The sequence below is a fragment of the Mustela nivalis genome (genome assembly GCF_964662115.1).
Source record: "Mustela nivalis genome assembly, chromosome: 13".
NCBI classification, from domain to species: Eukaryota; Metazoa; Chordata; class Mammalia; order Carnivora; family Mustelidae; genus Mustela; species Mustela nivalis.
The window spans coordinates 83,254,771-83,273,519 of record NC_139032.1 but is presented as its reverse complement, the minus strand read 5'-3'; the positions used below and the strand labels follow the sequence as shown (position 1 = coordinate 83,273,519).

Here is an 18,749-nt window from a genome sequence, read left to right as displayed (position 1 = left end):
CACCTGTTGAATGACGAGGTAACATTTTCCCTGGATTCATTTCCTGTGACTTCAGCTAATTGTAATTTGTGAACCATTTCTGTTTTCAGGCCTGTTTTTACCATCAGCAGTTAATGATGGTAACATTTTCTTTGTTGTGTGTGTGTGTGTGTGTGTGTGTGTGTGTTTAAGTTAGCTCTACAAGCAGCAGTGTTCTCGAACTCACAACCCCGAGTTCAAGAGTTGTATGCTCCACTAACTGAACCAACCAGGCACCCCTCTTTTGTCTTTTTCCCATCTTTTATTCAGTGACCTGTAAAGACAACTCCTGAACATGCAGTCCATACCAATCTTGGGAATTGCTCACTTGTTTTCATTCAACTGATAATATTTTTTAGAAATGTCCTCTAAGGCCAGGGAGGGAGACAAACCATAAGAGACTCTTAATCTCAGGAAACAAACTGAGGGTTGCTGGGGGGGGGGTGTGGGGGGGATAGGGTGGCTGGTGATGGACATTGGGGAAGGTATGTGCTGTGAATGTGTAGGATGATGATTCACAGACCTGTACCCCTGGAGCAAATAATGTATTATATGTTAATTAAAAAAAAAAAAAAGAAAAGAAAATGTCCTTGGAGGTATCCACATTGGCCTCTGGAAATGGATTTTTATAGTGGTATGTGTAGTAGTGGAGAATTCTTATGATTTTCCATGTAAATTCCATGCTTTCAGATGAAATTTTGAGAGTACTCATTACTAATTTCAAGGACTTCATTTCATATGGTGGTGACCTATGAAACTGAGTGGAGTCAGTATTACTTAGTAGAATGGGCAGCTGATCAGAAGAGTTAGAACCAGTAATCCAGTTGAAATTGTTTTAAATACCCTTTGTTTTAAATACCTTTTAGCTAGGCAAGTTCCAAATTGCCTTAGTTGTCAGTGTAATTTTGGCCAAGTAAGCAGCTGTACTCTCCGTTTCCTATATCTGGCCTTCATCACAGTCTGAAAAGCAGGTTTTGATAAAAATCAGTTCCAATTGTAATTTGCGTAACCTGAGCCCTTGGAATGAGTAAAATGTCCTTCTTGGAGTGGGGGAGGTATTTGTGTAACAGTAGGGCTGAAAGGAGAGATGAGCGCAAGAGAAATTTTTGTAACAGGCTTTCTTCTATATTTGGAGAAATTAAAGTAGAACTAGTTGCTATATGGTGGTACTAAGTGATCGCGCACAGGATGGTAAGAATACATCTAGTTAGTTCTTCATCTCATAGATTTTGTTGTGATTCCTGTTGTTTCTTTGGTTTGGGGAAAAAAAGTCAGCAGTAACACTGGGGCTCGATTTTGATATGTACCATCCTCCTCTTCCTGCACCCTGCCTCTGTAGGAGGTAATCTGGTTTAATGGGAGGTCTTTGGAAAAGTAGTAAGGTTGAGACAGCTCCACACTTTGACTTACTTTGGGACCTTGGGCCAATCACTTTACTTTTCTGACCGTGGCCAAGTAATTTTATCTTTTTGTTTTTAATTTTGTTTTTTGCCTTCATTTTTTTTCCTTCTTCTTTTTTCTTTTATTAAAGATTTTTTTTAAATTCTTGTATTAAAAGATTTTTATTTATTCATTTGAAAGATGCGGGGAAGAAGCAGACTCTCCGCTGAGGAGGGAGCCCAACATGGGTCACAGTCCCAAGACCTGGAGAGAATGACCTAAGCCAAAGGCAGACGCTTGGCCATCTGAGCCACCCAGGAGCCCCTTTTTCTCTTAATGAAAATAAAATACATAAGAAAAATTTAAATGTTAAACTTTTTTTTCTTTTCATACAGGTTTTTATTTTGAACATATGTCTGAATTATATATAGTTCATTCTTCTCTTAAAAAGTCTTTGTTCTTTTGGTACCTGGCTGGCTCGGTCAGTGGAGCATGTGACCCTTAATCTCAGGGTTGTAAATTTGAGCCCCAGGTTGAGTGTAGAGATTACTTAAAAATAAAATCTGAGGACTCAGGTATTTAAGTGTCTGCCTTGGCCTGAGGTTATCACCCTGGGTCCTGGGATTGAGGCCCACGTTGGGCTCCTTGCTCAGTGGGGAGCCGGCTTCTCCCTCTCCCACTGCATCTCCCCCTGTTTGTTCTCTCTCTCTCTGTGCACAAGCTCTCTCTGTCAAAGAAGTAAAAAAGTCTTAAAAAATAAAAATAAAAAAATTTAATCTTTAAAGAAAAGCTTTGTTCTTATGTTTATCTTCTTTAAATGCAAATGAATCTCCCCTAGTTAAAAAAATAAGCATCTGCTTAAAAGCTGTTGCTTCTTCCTGCAGTGTTTTTCTATTACTTTTAAATGGAGTGACACCTACTCAATAAAATCCTCCTTATTTTATTTCTTTACCACTCAACATTTTTTTTTTAAGATTTTATTTTTTATGTAATCTCTACATGCATCGTGAGGCTTGAATTTACAACCCTGAGATCAAGAGTCACATGCTCTTCTGACTCAGCCAGACAGGCGCCCCACCACTCACCTGTTTTTTAACTCAGAATGATTTTTGTTCTAATCATTTACTGAAAATGTTATTAGTGGTGACCTTTTGAGCCTACTTCTTCGCACCTTTTGACCTGCATTGCATTTGAAAGTACTCTCTTCTTTATAAAACCCTTTTGTTTGTTATCTTTCTCTTAATTATGGATTTATATTCCACCTGTATCTTCTTTGATCATCAAGTCATCTCACTTTCCTTCCCTAACTTCTTACCTCCCCCTCTGTCTCATAGAGTTCTAATCTGTTGTCAGAGCTTCAGTTCCTCCATGTGTTGACTCCCTATTTCCATCCTAGTTTGAATCATTGTCCTCTTACTGCCTTTGGAATATTTCTGCTTGACTCTTAAACTAAAGAGAGGATGATTTTGTCCCTCACACAGCTTTAATTTTCCCCTCTTCTTTTAGTAATACCACATTTCTTACAGCCACATTGGTATAGAACCTCAAGTTCATTTGTGACCCTTTCCCTATTCCTGTTACCCAGATGCCCATGCCATTCACCTTGTTGCAACCTGCACATCATTGTGTTTTAACAACACCCAGGCACCCCCTGAAGTTTACTGATGATGGTAGATAGTCTTCTCTATGAAATGCTTGTTCAAGCTTCTTGCCTAATTTTCTACTGCTTTGCATTTCTCTTAATGTTGTATAGGAGTTTTACATATTTTGAATATGAGTTCTTTGTAAATTATATGTATTGCATATATCTTCTTGCACGTTGTGGCTTGCCTTTTCACTCTTTGAACATTCTACATTTTAATGTAGTCTAATTTTTTTAAAAGTTTTCCTTTATGATTAGTACTTTTTGTGTACTCCTTTAAAAATCTCTTCCTTGGGGCACCTGGGTGGCTCAGTGGGTTAAAGCCTCTGCCTTTGGCTCAGATCAGGATCTCAGGGTCCTGGGATCAAGCCCTACATCGGGCTCTCTGCCTGCTTGTGATCTGTCTGTCAAATTTAAAAAAAAAAAAAACTTTGAAAAAAAAAATCTCTTCCTAACCCAAGATCATAAAGATTTTTTTTATTATCTTTTGAGAGGTATATTATTTTGCTTTTGGTATTTGGGTCTTCTGTCTACTTGGGATTAAGTATTTTGCATGGTGCGAGGTAGGGTCAAGTTAAGTTTCTTTTCTTATAGATATCTAATTGTCCCAACACTGTTCACTGAAAAGACTTGTCTTTTCCTCAGTGCTCTGCAGTGAGCAGAGCACTTTGTCATAAATTAAATATCCATAATATGCCTAGTTATGTTGCAGAATGGTATGTTTTTGTTCTGTTCCTTTGGTCTGTTTGTCTATCCCTAAGGCAATAAAACATATTTTAATTCCCATAGCTTTAAAGTGAATATTGATGTATGGTAAAGTCTTGATTTTTTAAATATCTGTGCTGTTTTTGTTCTTTTGCATTTCCCACGTATATTTTACAGTTAGCTCAAGTTATTCATGAATACACATAGTTGGGATTTCATTTTATCTATTAATCTTTACAGTAGTAACTTGCAATCTGTGAACATAGTCTTCCTCTCCATTTACCGAAATCTCTCTTCATTTATGTTAGAAATATTTTATATTAATTTTTTTATAGTTTCTCCATAGAGATCTTACATATCTTTGTTGGATTGCATCCTATTTTTTTAATACTGTTTTAAGTGGCATCTTTTAAAATTTTCATCTCTTTGTGGATGGTATAGAAATATGGTTAGTTTATGTATATTTCTTATTTCACTGTGCATTCTAGAACCTCCTAGTACTTCCACTGTGGAATGAAGGTGCTGGCAGTGGACCATCCTTGTCTCACTTCCAGTCTGAAAAGAAAAACCTTTTGTAAGCATTTCACCATCAAGTATGATATTTGGAATAGGTTTCTTTAGATAACCTTTATTATACTAGACAAGTTTTTAGTCCTAGTTTGCTAAGAGTTGAACAATAATAATGTTGAAATCTATCAAAGACTTTTTTTCTTTTTAAAGATTTTATTTATTTATTTGACAGAGAGAGACCCCGAGAGAGGGAACACAAACAGAGGGAGTGGGAGAGGGAGAAGCAGGCTTCCCGCAGAGTAGGGAGCAAGAGGCGGGACTCCATCCCAGGACCCTGGGATCATGACCTGACCCTAAGGCAGACATTTATGAATGAGCCATCTAGGTGCCACTATCAAAGACTTTTTTAAATTAAAAGTACTGTTTATTGCTTTTTTTTTTTTTTAAGATTTTATTTATTTATTTGACAGACAGAGATCACAAGTAGGCCGAGAAGCAGGCAGAGAGAGAGAGAGAGAGAGGGAAGCAGGCTTCCTGCAGAGCAGGGAGCCCGATGCGGGGCTCGATCCCAGGACCCTGAGATCATGACCCGAGCCGAAGGCAGCAGCCCAAACCACTGAGCCACCCAGGCGCCCCCTGTTTATTGCTTTTATTTAAGATTTTTTTTTTTTTTAAAGATTTTACTTGTTTATTTGACAGAGAGCACAACCAGGCAGGGCAGCAGGCAGAGGTAGAGGGAGAAGCACACTCTATTTTGAGCAGGGAGCCCAATACAGGGCTTGATCCCAGGACACTGGGATCATGACCTGAGCCAAAGGCAGCCACTTCACCTACTGAGCCACCCAGGTGCCCCTAAGATGTTGTTTTTTTTTTTTAAACAAAGTACTCCAACATGTTTCATAAAGTTGCAAATTTATTTATTTATTTGTCAGAGATTGAGAGAGAGCTAGTGCACAAGAAGGCAGAGAGGCAGGCAGAGGTAGAGAGAGAAGCAGGCTCCCTGCCAAGCAAGGAGCGCGATGCAGGACTCGATCCCAGGAATCTGGGATCATGACCCGAGCCAAAGGCAGCTGCTTAACCCACTGAGCCACCCAGGCGTCCCTAAAGTTGCAAATTTTTATCAGGTTCTAATCTTACAGAATATTTATCTTTAACAACAGGAGCACAACTAACATGGATTGTGTGTTGATTATATATTAGGCATTGTATTCAGCAATATAGTTGAGTGTGAAAGGTCTCTGATTCTGATACAAGATTGTGTGCTTAGAATCCTGGCTCCCCTGCTTAGGAGGACTTTGGGCATATTTCTTATTCTGTGTGTGTCTCGGTTTTTTTTTTCATCTGTAAAATAGAGGTAATAGTAGTATTTACTACATAGAATTGTGAGGAAAGAGTGAATTTTATGTGATACATAAAGAACAGAACTGGTTGCATAGCACCAGGGTACATGTTGTTATCATTGTAACCTCTATCATTTATTCTCTAGTAAGTCCATGAAGTGAGTGGTATGGTTATCTCTGTTTTTCAGTTGATAGCAAGACTGAGGCATGTGCCCACAGTTACAGAGGTAGGAAGTGGCAGTGCTGGAATCCACACTCACTGTGTCTTAACTACCAAGCCAATGTATTTCAGACTTTTTACACTTTTCCATTTTTCACTCATTTATTCAACAAAATGAGCATCTTCTCTGTAGCATTCATGGTGCCAGATATTACTTTTAATGTCTGTGATTGAGACTTAACCTGCAATGTAACTTTGGTTAGGTATAACTAAGGGGTCCTGCTACTTTTATAAAACAAGAACCTAACTATTGTAAAATTCTGTTCAGATTGATGAACAGATTAGTTCATGAATGTTTTTGTTCTCATTTACTCACTGTTCATGATAAATGATGTGGAGATGGGAACATCCATTTATTTGAGCAGACGCTTGTCAGTGGTGCTCTGAAGAGATGTTCTGGGGCTCTCTACCTGACTCAGATTGTCATCTGTTTTTCTGCCCAACTATGTCAGCTGCTTTATTCATCATTTTCATTATTTCATTTGAATTTGACATAGCTGCCTCAAAAAATTAATCTGTGTCCACAGAGACCCCAAATGAGCTCTGCATTTTCCCTTATCAATCTCAGCAGGAGTGTTAAAATTTGAAGAAATGAAACTTAATATTATAGTTCCTGTTACCTCCACTAGATTAATTACTGGTTTAAAAAAAAAAAAATTCTTGGGGCACCTAGGTGGCTCAGCCTAGGTGGTTAAGCTTCTGCCTTCAGCTCGGGTCATGATCCTGGAGTACCAGGATAAAGCCCCCAGTCTGGCTCCCTGCTCAGCAGGGGGTCCTCGTCTCCCTCTGCCCTCACCTGCTCATGCTCTCTCTCTCTTTCTCCCAAATAAATAAAATCTTAAAAAAAAATTCTTAAGGGGCGCCTGGGTGGCTCAGTGGGTTAAAGCCTCTGCCTTCAGCTCAGGTCATGATCCCAGGGTCCTGGGATCGAGCCCCGCATCGGGCTGTCTGCTCCGTGGAGAGCCTGCTTCCTCCTCTCTCTCTCTCTGCCTACCTCTCTGCCTACTTGTGATCTCTGTCTGTCAAATAAATAAATAAAATCTTTAAAAAAAAATTTTTTTTTCTTAAGATTATTCCTAAGGTTTGGAAAACTAGCAATGACAGTCATGTTATGTTTTTTCTAATATTGCTTATGTATGGTTACATTTATTTATCATGAATAACCAGCAGGCTCCTTTTAGAACATTGCATAGGAACAAAATTGTGGGCAGATAGTGACTGTTTTACATATAGAGGGGTAGGACATAACCTGATAATATATCTGTGGATATTTCCATGTAACTCATCTTGATAGTCTTGCTAAAGTTTAATGAACTATATTGGCGGTTTTAGAAAGGAATGAGATTCTTCTCAGCAGAAACCCAAGTTGGAGAGAGGTTTTTCAGCTCCATTTAAGACAGGACTTTATAAGCTGTAGGCACTCTGTTAATCCTTGATTCTTACAACAGTTATATCCCCATTTTATACACTAGAAACTGAGGTACCTCCTAAAGGATTAAGAAACTTTCCAAGGTAACACAGCTGGCAATTGACAGCCTATATTTGAGCCTAGGAGCCCAAGTTCTTAGTCTCTGTGTTCTACTGCCTATGTGCAAGAGACTTAGAGAGCTGACAGTTGTCTCTTTCCTTTCCATCCCTGGGTTGAGATTTACCTCGCCATAGACCCTGAGATAAACACGACCTTCCTCTCCAACCCCATTTTCTTGACTGCCAGGCTGATCTATTTATTCACCTAATATCAGCCTTTTCATTCAAATTTAAAAGTTTAAAGTTCTTAAAAAACTGTCTTAGTTTCTACCCTCCTCTCTTCTTTTACTCTTGGGGACAGGAGCAAGAGAAAGATTCCAGTAGTTTTTATTTTTAATATTTGATTATTTTCCCTTAATACATCAATTTTCAGAATAATGAATTGGTGTCCTACCAACCTCCATGATAAGTATTGAGATTTTTCTTTTGAATATTATTGTGAATGCATTGATTTTTATATTCGAAGTGTTTTAATCCATTGCTGTCATTATTCTTTTTGATGCATAGGTTGCTCCATTTTAGGCCAGTGGGAGAATTTTTATGTTGTTTCCCAAATCCTATTTTGTAATTTGACAAAGAGATACCACAGGTAGGCAGAGAGGCAGAGAGAGAAGGGGAAGCAGGCTCCCCGCTGGCAGAGAGCCCAGATGCGTGATCTCGGGACTTTGAGATCATGACCTCAACCGAAGGCAGGTAACTAACCGACTGAGCCACCCAGGCACACTGTTGTTCCCTGTATCCTTTTTTTTTTTTTTTTAATTTAACAGATCACAAGTAGGCAGAGAGGCAGGCAGAGAGAGAGAAGGAAGCAGGCTCCCCGCTGAGCAGAGAGCCCGATGAGGGGCTCGATCCCAGGACTCTGGGATCATGACCTGAGCTGAAGGCAGAGGGTTTAACCCACTGATCCACCCAGGCGCCCCTCCAGTATCCTTTTGACATGACCCCCTTATTGGTCTTAGGTAGCACAACAACACTCAAACCTGGAATCAAACATTTCTCCAAGAAGTCTGGGCTAATGTTTGTAGGAAATAGTATTTTCAAAGTTCACTATCTGAGGCCTTCTGGTACTGCTGATCAAGATAAACGTTCAGTTTCTCCGATAAATTAAGAAGTCTTGGGGCGCCTGGGTGGCTCAGTGGGTTAAGCCGCTGCCTTCGGCTCAGGTCATGATCTCAGGGTCCTGGGATCGAGTCCCACATCGGGCTCTCTGCTCAGCAGGGGGCCTGCTTCCCTTCCTCTCTCTGTGATCTCTTCCCTTCCTCTCTCCTACTGTGATCTCTCTCTGTCAAATAAATAAATAAAATCTTTAAAAAAAAAAAAAAACTGTCTAAAATGGGGGCGCCTGGGTGGCTCAGTGGGTTAAAGCCTCTGCTTTCGGCTCAGGTCATGATCCCAGGATCGAGCCCCGCATCGGGCTCTCTGCTCAGCGGGGAGCCTGCTTCCCCCTTTCTCTTTGCCTGCCTCTCTGCCTACTTGTGATCTCTGTCTGTCAAATAAATAAATAAAATCTTTAAAAAAAAAAAAACTGTCTAAAATGAAATGAATGGAATGAAGTACCTTACTGAGTCACTAAAGATGTGTAGAGTGCAAGACAACCCCTTGTTTTGGGATATCCTAGAGGGATTTCATGCCTCGGATAAAGGTCTGATCAAGGCAATTTCTAAGGTACTTTTTAACTCTAAGATTCCAGGTTTCTGTAATATGGGGATAATAACTCTCAGTTACTGTGATGAATAAGTAAGGCCATCCATGTAAGAAGTTCTTGAATGTTGCATGGGACACAATTAGTACTCACTAAGTGTTCTTTGTGGTAGCTGTAAGAATAATCTTTGCCCTGGCCTGGTACAAGCGAGATAATGAATACAAATATGCTTTAAGTGTCCTTCAGGTCCTTAACAAGAATAGGAGATGCAGAAATCCGTATCTGACATCTGGCAGGGCACCACTGGGACATTCTGCTTCAATTTATTCACTTACAAAGGGCTTGACTTTTTTAACTTTTTTTCCCAAGTAGGGAAGGGCCTGACTTACCTGCATATAGTATAGATTGGTTTGACTTGGCCACAGAACGTGATGATTAGGTTCACAGACTTCGCGGGTTCCAGCCCAGCTTCCACTGGGAAGTGGTATCACCTCATAAGCTTCAGTTTCCTCTTCTGGTAAATAAGGGTACTTATTTTTTATGATTCACCACAATAACGTGTTAAGTGCTTGTCACAGAACCTGGTAGTGGTCAGTTAGCAATAGCTTCTCCTGTTTTTATGATCCTTTCCCACATGTTGTGAGGGAAGTTTGTAAAATGCTTCTTTGAGAGGCTTCACGGTTGATTGGGAGAGGGCCTTTCTCCTGTACCTTTGAGAGACTTCCTTCTGAATTAGTTCCTGGTCTGTGGTGTAGACCAGTGCTCTTTACAGAAAAAGAAAATGGCAATAAGAATAGCTGTGGAAGAGAAGCAGTCATAGGACCCAAAGAGCATCCGATCTGTGACCATCAGTGGAGAGAGTCGCACCACATCTCTGATCTCATTGTGGCCTTTTAAGTGCTCATGAAAAGATGAAGCCATGTTATAAGACACAGCAGATTTTTTTTTAAGATTTTATTTATTTATTTGACAGACAGAGGTCACAAGTAGGCAGAGAGGCAGGCAGAGAGAGAGGAGGAAGCAGGTTCCCTATTGAGCAGAGAGCCCAATGTGGGGCCTGATCCCAGGACCCCGGGATCATGACACAAGCTGAAAGCAGAGGCTTTAACCCACTGAGCCATCCAGGCGCCCCAGATTCTTAAGAGTTCTATATTTGATTATTGTCCACTGGGCCCTTTGCCCTGGATCCAGATGCTGCACAGAACGACATACAAATGCTTTCTGAAGAGGTTACTATACTCCAGTTCTGATATCAGCAGACTAGGGTCAGCCACTTCCTAAACAGACAGGTTCCTTAACTTTTTTTTGAGCTTTCCTTTTTCTCAATTACAGAAAGAGTGATAGCTGTTGTATCCACCTTTGGGATTATGAGAATTATGTGACACAACACAAAGCACGGTACTTAGTTATGGTCGGTATTCAGTGAGGTCATAGCTCTGAAGAAAGAGAAAAAGGGATTGTGTGGTTCTTCTAGATATTGATTTTTAATTCTATTCTAGTAGACTTCTGGTGTATATATGTATGATATGTATCCTATATATTGTAGAATGTGAGATACACGTGTGTTTGTGTGTGTGGTGTGTATAAAAAGGTGATATATAATATTGAAGGTTTGAATTTTAAATGAGAAAATTTAAATTCTCTGTATCTAATCTAATTTTTTTCCACAACATTCCATGTTTGTTCTATTTCTAAGCCCTTTGAGCATCTCAAGCCCAGCCCTCTAGGAAATCCCATCCACACAGAGTACTGTTCCGGGGCCGGTTTTTTTGTTGTTGTTTTGTTTTGTTTTTTTGCCTGTTTGGCCTTTCCTGATTTAGTTTTTTAATTCTCTATTATAACTTTGCTCTAATGTTTACCTTGAGTTTCCTTTGCATTTCTTTTTTCTTTTCTTTTTTTTTTTTTTATTTTTAGTTTGTTTATTTATTTTTCCTTTGCATTTTTAAAAAAGAAAGGAAAAAGAATGGTTATTACACCAGGGCCATTTTTATATTTTAACCAAATTTCTTTTAGTTGCAAATAACAAAAACTCATTTAAGTTAGCTCCAGAAAGAAAAAAGAAAAGAAGGTATTGTGTTATAAGACATGGGAAGTCAGTTTGTCATGGTATGCCAATTCACCCATACTTAGGAAGTTCATCCAAGCCTTAGAAAGGCTTGGAGGGGTGCCTGGGTGGCTCAGTGGGTTAAGCCTCTGCCTTCGGCTCAGGTCATGATCCCAGTCCTGGGATCAAGCCCTGCACTGGGCTCTCTGCTCAGCAGGGAGCCTGCTTCTCCCTCTCTCTCTGCCTGCCTCTCTGCCTACTTGTGATCTCTGTCTGTCAAATAAATAAATAAAATCTTAAAAAAAAAAAAAAGAAGAAGAAGAAGAAAGGCTTGGAAAGGTCTATAACTAGGAAATACAGAGTCCTCAAGAACCTAGGTGATTCCTCTTTCCACGTGTATCTTTCTCTGTTTCCCTAGTATCTGCTTCTCTTTGCATACCTGCTATTTGCTGTGTGACTTTGGGCAAGGGCCTTAATATATGCCTGTTTACCCTTATGAAAAAGATATTGTGTATTAGTTTCCTGTGCTGATGTTAAAAAAATACCACAAATTTGTTCTCCCACAGTTCTGGAACTGGAAGTGTCAAAAGTCATGAGTATCACTGGGTGAAAAGGAAGATGGGCAGAGCCACACTTCCTCCAGAAGCTCTAGGGAAGAATTCATTCCTTGCTTCATCCAGCTTGTAATGAAAGCCATTCCTTGGCTTTGGCTACCTTCTGCCTGTATTCACATCACCTTCTCCTCTGTGTGTACATGTGTGCATGCGTGCATGTGTGTGTGTTCTCTTCTTCTGTTTATATCAAATCTCTGTCTTTCTCTTGTAAAGACATTTGTGATTGCAAGTAGGGCCCACCTTTATAATCCAGAATAATCTCCCAGTTCCAGATCCTTAAGTTGATCACATCTGCAAAGATCCTTTTACCTTACAAGATAAAATTTACAGGTTTCAGGGATTAGGACCTGATATATTTGGGTGGCCATTATCTAACCTACTACAAATAGGGATCATAAAGACATCTCAAAGTTGGCATATAATAAACATTGCCTAAATGGTAGTCTCCTTGCTTCTCTGCATCTCTCCTATGTACACTACCATGCTCCTCCTGTAACATTGCTTTCAAATGCTTTTCTTTTTAGGAATGTTAGTATCCCATCAAGCATGGACCTGTTAGGATAACAATGTTAATGAAAATAATGGCTGTCATTAAATGCCCATTGTAGCCCAAGCATTGTGCTGCATACTTTATGTATGTAGGTACCATTATAATCCCCATTTTACAGATGAAAGAAACTAGATTCAGAGAGGTGAAGTAACTTAAATTTGCCTAAGGTCAGTCAGCTGGTAGGTGTCAGAACAGGGGTTTAAGTAAGGATTTCTCAAACTCTTTGGGCTGTGTTCTTAATCATTATATCTTGCCTGTTACTCAGGAACGTGGTTCAGATCTCTGATTTCTTGCCTTGGCCTCTGATCAAAACCTTTTCTTGGAGGTTTCTTGTATCTGCTGGTGAGATCTGACATCACAGATCTGCATTTTTTTGTCATATGTCTGTTATTTGGCAATTGCTTGATCCTGAGTAAGTGAAATTTAAGGGAAGAGGAAGTTAGAGAGTTGTATTCCAGCCTGAATTTCCTCTTTGACTAACTTGTTTGTTACGAGGCAGTAAGTTCCTTGACTGTGGGGACCATGATGATTTATTTCTGAGTACCCAGTACCAAACACAGGGCCTGGTCACAGAGTAGATGTTCTGCTGGAACGTAAGCGTCCCCAGGGACTTTCATTCACTGCTGTAGCCATGCCTTACAACAGTGCGCGGAACAGAATAGTTGTCCAATGCCTATCTGTTGAATAGGTGGAAGACTGGTTGGTTGGCTGGCTGGGCTTGGTTAAAACTTCTTCACTGGCTAATAATTACAGATTTCATTTACTAGGTGCGTGCCATTTGCTGGGCACCTACATTAATTATCAGTAACCCTTATCTCCTTTCTACAGGGTAGAAGTAAGTGATGGGCTGTGCCTGAGGAAAGTGAGGGAGATAGAGGAGTCGAGGATATCGCCCAAGTTTCTGACCTGGATACTGGTCCAACTGATGATTAAACCCAGGGAGAGGAGCATGAGTTTTGGGGGTTTTTTGTTTTTTTTGTTTTTTAAATATTTTATTTGTTTATTTGTCAGAGAGAGAGAGAACAAGCAGGGGTGGGGGGCGGCAGAGGCAGAGACAGAAACAGGCTCCCTGCTGAGCAAGGACCCGGATGCGGAACTTGAGCCTAGGAACCTGGGATCATGACCTGAGCCGAACGAAGGCAGCAGCTTAACCAACTGAGCCACCCAGGCGTCCCATGAGTTGTTTTTCTGAAAAAGTCTGTGTTTGTGATACCTGTAGGTAGATGGAAGGGTCTCTTCCTAGGACGAAGGCTCTAAAAATGACCCCTATTTACCAGTTAGTCAGAAAAGAGCGATGTTCTTGATCCTCCCAGAGCAAGTTTGCTTATTTGAGAACTGCAGGCTTAAAGCCATTATTTCCATGCGTTCTAACTTGAGTATGTTCAGTTTCTGTTCCAGATGATCGGGCTGAACAACGAACCTGTCTCATTTGTGGGGACCGTGCCACAGGCTTGCACTATGGAATCATCTCCTGTGAAGGCTGCAAGGGATTTTTCAAGCGGAGCATTTGCAACAAGCGGGTATATCGGTGCAGTCGTGACAAGAACTGTGTCATGTCTCGGAAGCAGAGGAACAGGTGCCAGTATTGCCGCCTGCTCAAGTGCCTCCAGATGGGGATGAATCGGAAGGGTGAGTGGTGCTTGTGGCTCGACTCCCCACGTTACCATCACTTTACCTTTAGGGTTAGCTATTAAGCCTCGGAGTTTTTCATTTCCCAGGCCTGCATTATATGCCAGGTCTTGTACCGTGTACTCATAACCCCAAAACACATTTGACACAGTTTCTGCCTACAGGGATTTCCCAGACTAGGTGGGGAGAAAGACTGGGTGAGATGTTACAGATTCTGTGAGAATGAATTCACAGGCTCCAATTGGCAAGACCCCAATTAACAACCAAGTCCTAACTCGGATTAATATACTCCACTAGTTCTTCTTTCAAAGCATAAATACAGGAAGTGGGGATTTTAGATGAAGAAACAAAAAGGCAGTATGTCACCTGAATGTGGTATCGTTCTGCTTGCTACAGTCATGGCATACTCAAGAGGCTAGGCGTGCCCAGAAATCTGCAACCAGGTTGGTGAAGAGTTTGGGGTTTATTGGGAAGCTTTCCGAGAGCAAGAGTCCAGAAGAAAGGTGTGAAGAATCTGAGGGAGGCGCAGGAAAAGTCATGGCACAGATGGGGAGATGTGGGGAAGCTTACCTGATAGGAGTTGGTAACATACTGGGTATTGGGCAGCATCAGAAATTGAAGTTGCAGATTTGGAATAATAGTAATGGCCCCACCAGGAAAAAAACAAAAAACAAACAAACAGCCAAAAAAAAAAAATCCTACCAGGCTAAAAAAGCAGGGTGGGACAAAATGTTGGCCTTGGCAGTGCATTGTTTGAAGTATCTAAGGAGGACACATACAATGTCCATCGAGGAATTTGGGTATGTAGGACTGGAACTGAAGTGAAAAGTCCTGCCTTGAAGTAGATGTTTGTGGAACTGTTCGCAATCAGATGGTAAAATTTTGTTAGTGAGTAGAAATCACCTAGAGAGAACTTGGATACAGAAGAGAAAAGGGCCAATGTCAGAAACTCAGTATTTTCATGGAGAGTGGAGAGTAGTACAGTATAGTTTATAGAAAGAATGGAGGCAGAGGTTGGTGACAGACTGCTCTGTGACCTTTGGCAGTTTGCTTTATGTCTCTAATGCTCAATTATCTTACCTTTAAAATAGTGTGGTAATACTTAACCTTTTCAGAGTTCTCTAGAGGATTAAATATGACAACATATATCTACTCAGGAAGGTACTAGGGGGTTCATATTAGTAGTGTATAGGGGTAGGAGTTAGATTTAGCAAACTATCCAAGTTGGATTTGTCACATTAATAAATGCAGACTATCAGATATTCTTCAGACTTTTTTTTACTATATGTGGGATAAGAAGGATCTTTTGAAAATTTGCTCATTATGAAGAAAGGTAAGAAAGATGTAGAAGGGCATTAAGATGAATTTAGGTCATTTATAATTTATTTATAATCCTAATATTTATTGATTACTATTTATATTAGAAAACTCTTATACACTTTTCATCCATTATGCTATTGAATATGCACAGACCTATTATTAAATATCACCTTCCATTTAGGGGCACCTGGCTGACTCAGTTGGTAGAACATTGCAGTTTTTGATCTTGGGGTCATGAGTTCAAGCCCTAAGCTGGGTGTAGAGATAACTTAAAAATAAAATCTTTTTCTTTTTTTTCCTTTTTTTTTTTTAAGAGTTGCCTTTTTTTTTTTTTTTTTAAGACTTTATTTATTTGATGGAGAGTTAGAGAGGGACACAAGCATGGGGAGTGGAAGAGGGAGAAGCAGGCTTCCCCTGAGCAGGGAGCCTTATGCGGGGCTCAATCGCAGGATCCGGGGATCATGATCTGAGCCGAAGGCAGTCACTTAACGACTGAGCCACCCAGGCACCCCTAAAAATCTTTAAAAAAATATTACCCTCAGTTTATAGATGCAGTTTTGGGAGGGATAGAATGACTTACCAGTATATAGGTTAGTGGTGATTATGTTGATAATTATTAGTTGTAGTTTGTTATTAATCAAGCAGAGCTTGTATCTAACTATCCACACGGACAACATGTCTATCAAATGGCATAGCTACTTGCGTGATGGAATGCCCTGTGTTCACTGGATGATAAATACCTATAATAGAGCATTTAAAAGCTTAACAGCTTTGTCCTATATTTCTAATCTCCTCTTCTGTCTGGAACTTTCTTCCTGTGCCTCAAGCCTGCTTTGCATTATCCTGCCAGTGCTCAGGTTCTTTCCTTTGCGTGGAAGTCCTCTCCCTTCCCCCACTCTTTCCCACCAGTACCAAATAGGTAATGCCTGAAGAGATGGTCTGTGGGCATCTACCCACTTTCATCTGATTTGGTCTTGGTCTCATTTTCTTTGTTGTTTTAACCGTATTTTATCAAAGCACCTTTATGGGGTGCCTTCTTGACTACTCTCTGATGATTCATCCTCCTTATTCAGTTGGAGTGTGAGATTCTGGGGCTTCTAACCAAACTCTCCTACTTCAGGGAAGAAGAAGCTTAACTTCTTAAATTCCTGTAGCCATAGCCAGGAGAAGATGACACGCGGAGTGTGAGGGGTGGGAACTAACTGCCTTCTGTGTCTATTTTCATGCATTACAAGAGGCTTAGGTGCCTTGAGAAGTCTGCCTCTTGGAGAGAAACCCTGCCACCTCCTGGTTGGTGCTGAGAAAGCAGAATTCAAATTACAGTTGCCACTGGAATATTTTTGGATTGGTGGAACTGTCCCATATGGAACTGTAGCGTTTGGCATAATTTTATGCATTTGTCAAAGCCTATAGAATTATACCACTAAAGAAGTGAATTTTACCGTATATAAATTTGTTTAAAAGCAACCAGTATATCTGGAAAAGACAGAATGTAGACTGTGATCAATGAATCACATAGCTACACTCAAGGGAATGGGGGAGAAAGGATCTGTCCTTGGGAAATAGTGTTTTAACTATATACTGTACACTGTAGGGCTGAAGACAAAAAACTGTATACAAACAAAGCTCTCTAGTTTGTAAATGTATTTCTCTCAAGGTTATGGGTTGGGAATTCTGTCACTACTTTATTTGTATACTAGAGCTGAACAAACAAGTGAATATACTGATGATGAGAGTTAGGTTTCTCACATCAGAGAAAAAAGTTATAAATCAGGAAAGGGGAAGGCTGAGCTGAAACCTCTGATGCGCGATTGGAAGCATCAGTATGTACTCAAGTTTAGGGAAAAAGATTTAGAAAAACCAGATCTTGGCTTCCAAATATCAGTAAAAGGAATAAGGACTCTTTGGAGAAGGGGTTGATTTAAGCATTGAGGCAGGGAAAATATAAGAGGAGCCTAGAGTGTTTTTCTGATGCCAGAAAGTTAGAATGTGCTGTATTTTTTTTTAAAGGATTATCAAAAGGTCAGAGAGGTCAACCTATAAGCACTTCCAGTAGCCAAAGTTGGAAAAACTTGAGCAACAAAATAACTATGTATTTGTTTATAACCCAAAGAATAAAATATCCATGAGTTCATACTGATAGAACTAACTGAATAAATAGAGGAGTGACAGTTCTTTCTCATAGAAAAATTATAAGTTTATAGAAGGCATGAGGGAAATAGAAAATCACCATTTAAAAAAAACAGTAACAATTGCTGTAGGCAGGATTGACTTATGGATGCTAAAATAAGATAGCATAGTTTTAAACTATTTACATAGCCCCAGAATATTTAGTAATTACAAAGGGAAAAATAATAACTTTCAGTAGAGAATTCTGACAGATACCACTTTAGCCAAGCAAGCAAAGTCAATATCACCAGTGTATGTACACTGCTGTCATATGTCCCCTGATATGATAACGGTAAGGACACATAGACACACAGGGATGGATTCATTCCCAATCTACTCATGATGAAACAGGCAAACTGAAATTGAAAGACATTCTTCAAAATAACTGACACTTTTTTTTTTTTCAAAGACTACATTTGATAGAGAGCACATACACACGCACACAAGCAGGGATAGTGAGAGGGAGAGGTAGGCTCCCTAGGGTGCCTCATATGGGGCTCAATCCCCGGACCCTGGGATCATGACTTGAGACTAAGGCAGACACTTAACCAACTGAGCTACTCAGGTACCCCTAAAATAACTTACATTATGCAAAATATTCTCAAAAGTGTCAGGGTCACAAAAGACAGGAAAGACTAAGAAAGATTGAAGGAAACTATGGAGACATGACAACCATATGCATTATTGAATCCAGGATTGGATTCTGGAACAGAAGAGGACATCAGTGGAGAAATCTGAATATTAAGTTTATACTTTGATCAGTATTATTATGCTAAAGTTAATTTCTTAGTTTTGACGAATAGTCTGTGGGTTATGTAAAATGTTAACTCATGGGGAAGCTGCGTGTAGAGTATATAGGAATTCTTTGTACTATTTTTTTTTTTTTTTTTGCAACTCTTCTGTAAGTCTAAACATACCTCAAAACTTTTTTAAATGTTCAAAAATTTTTCAGCTGACATGTGTAAGTCAGCCTTCTCTTGTCCCTCGTCTCCAGACAGAGATACATCTTCATATCTGGAATGTAACTAGTCAGGAAATTAGTTAGCAAGACAATGAGGGAAATTTAAATAAGGGTGGTGAGTAGAGGCTGAGTTCCATCTGTCCATCTTCACTACTACCCCATTACCCCCCAGACACCAACTGCTCACCCATCTTGCAGCCTTCAGGGTGAATACTGGCTCCTCAGAATGATTTTTCAAAGCCCCTCTGACTCTGGCATCAGTCGCTTCATCCCTTCTCCCTTTGCTGCCCCCCATGCAATGCACATTCCATCCTAATTCTCCAAAAACTCAATGATGTTTCATGTTTGGGGGGCTTTGCACATGTGGTTCCGTCTTCCTGGAATGAGTTACCCCCTCCTCTTTACTTGGTTATATATACTTTCCTTTGGGGGCTCAGCTTTTCTTTGTAACATCCTCTAATCAGCTTTCTCTTACACC

At 40.1% G+C, this 18,749-nt stretch overlaps 1 protein-coding gene across 4 annotated transcripts in view; it reads left to right on the top strand.

Annotated features, from left to right (window-relative positions):
- Window positions 1-18,749, top strand: part of NR6A1 (nuclear receptor subfamily 6 group A member 1) — a 224,563-nt gene that overhangs the window by 170,750 nt on the left and 35,064 nt on the right. For all 4 annotated transcript variants that reach the window (XM_082695576.1, XM_082695575.1, XM_082695578.1 and 1 more), the window contains one exon: window positions 13,579-13,821. In XM_082695576.1, coding sequence (XP_082551702.1) covers window positions 13,579-13,821 — 243 coding nt within the window. The remainder of the gene's footprint in view (window positions 1-13,578; window positions 13,822-18,749) is intronic.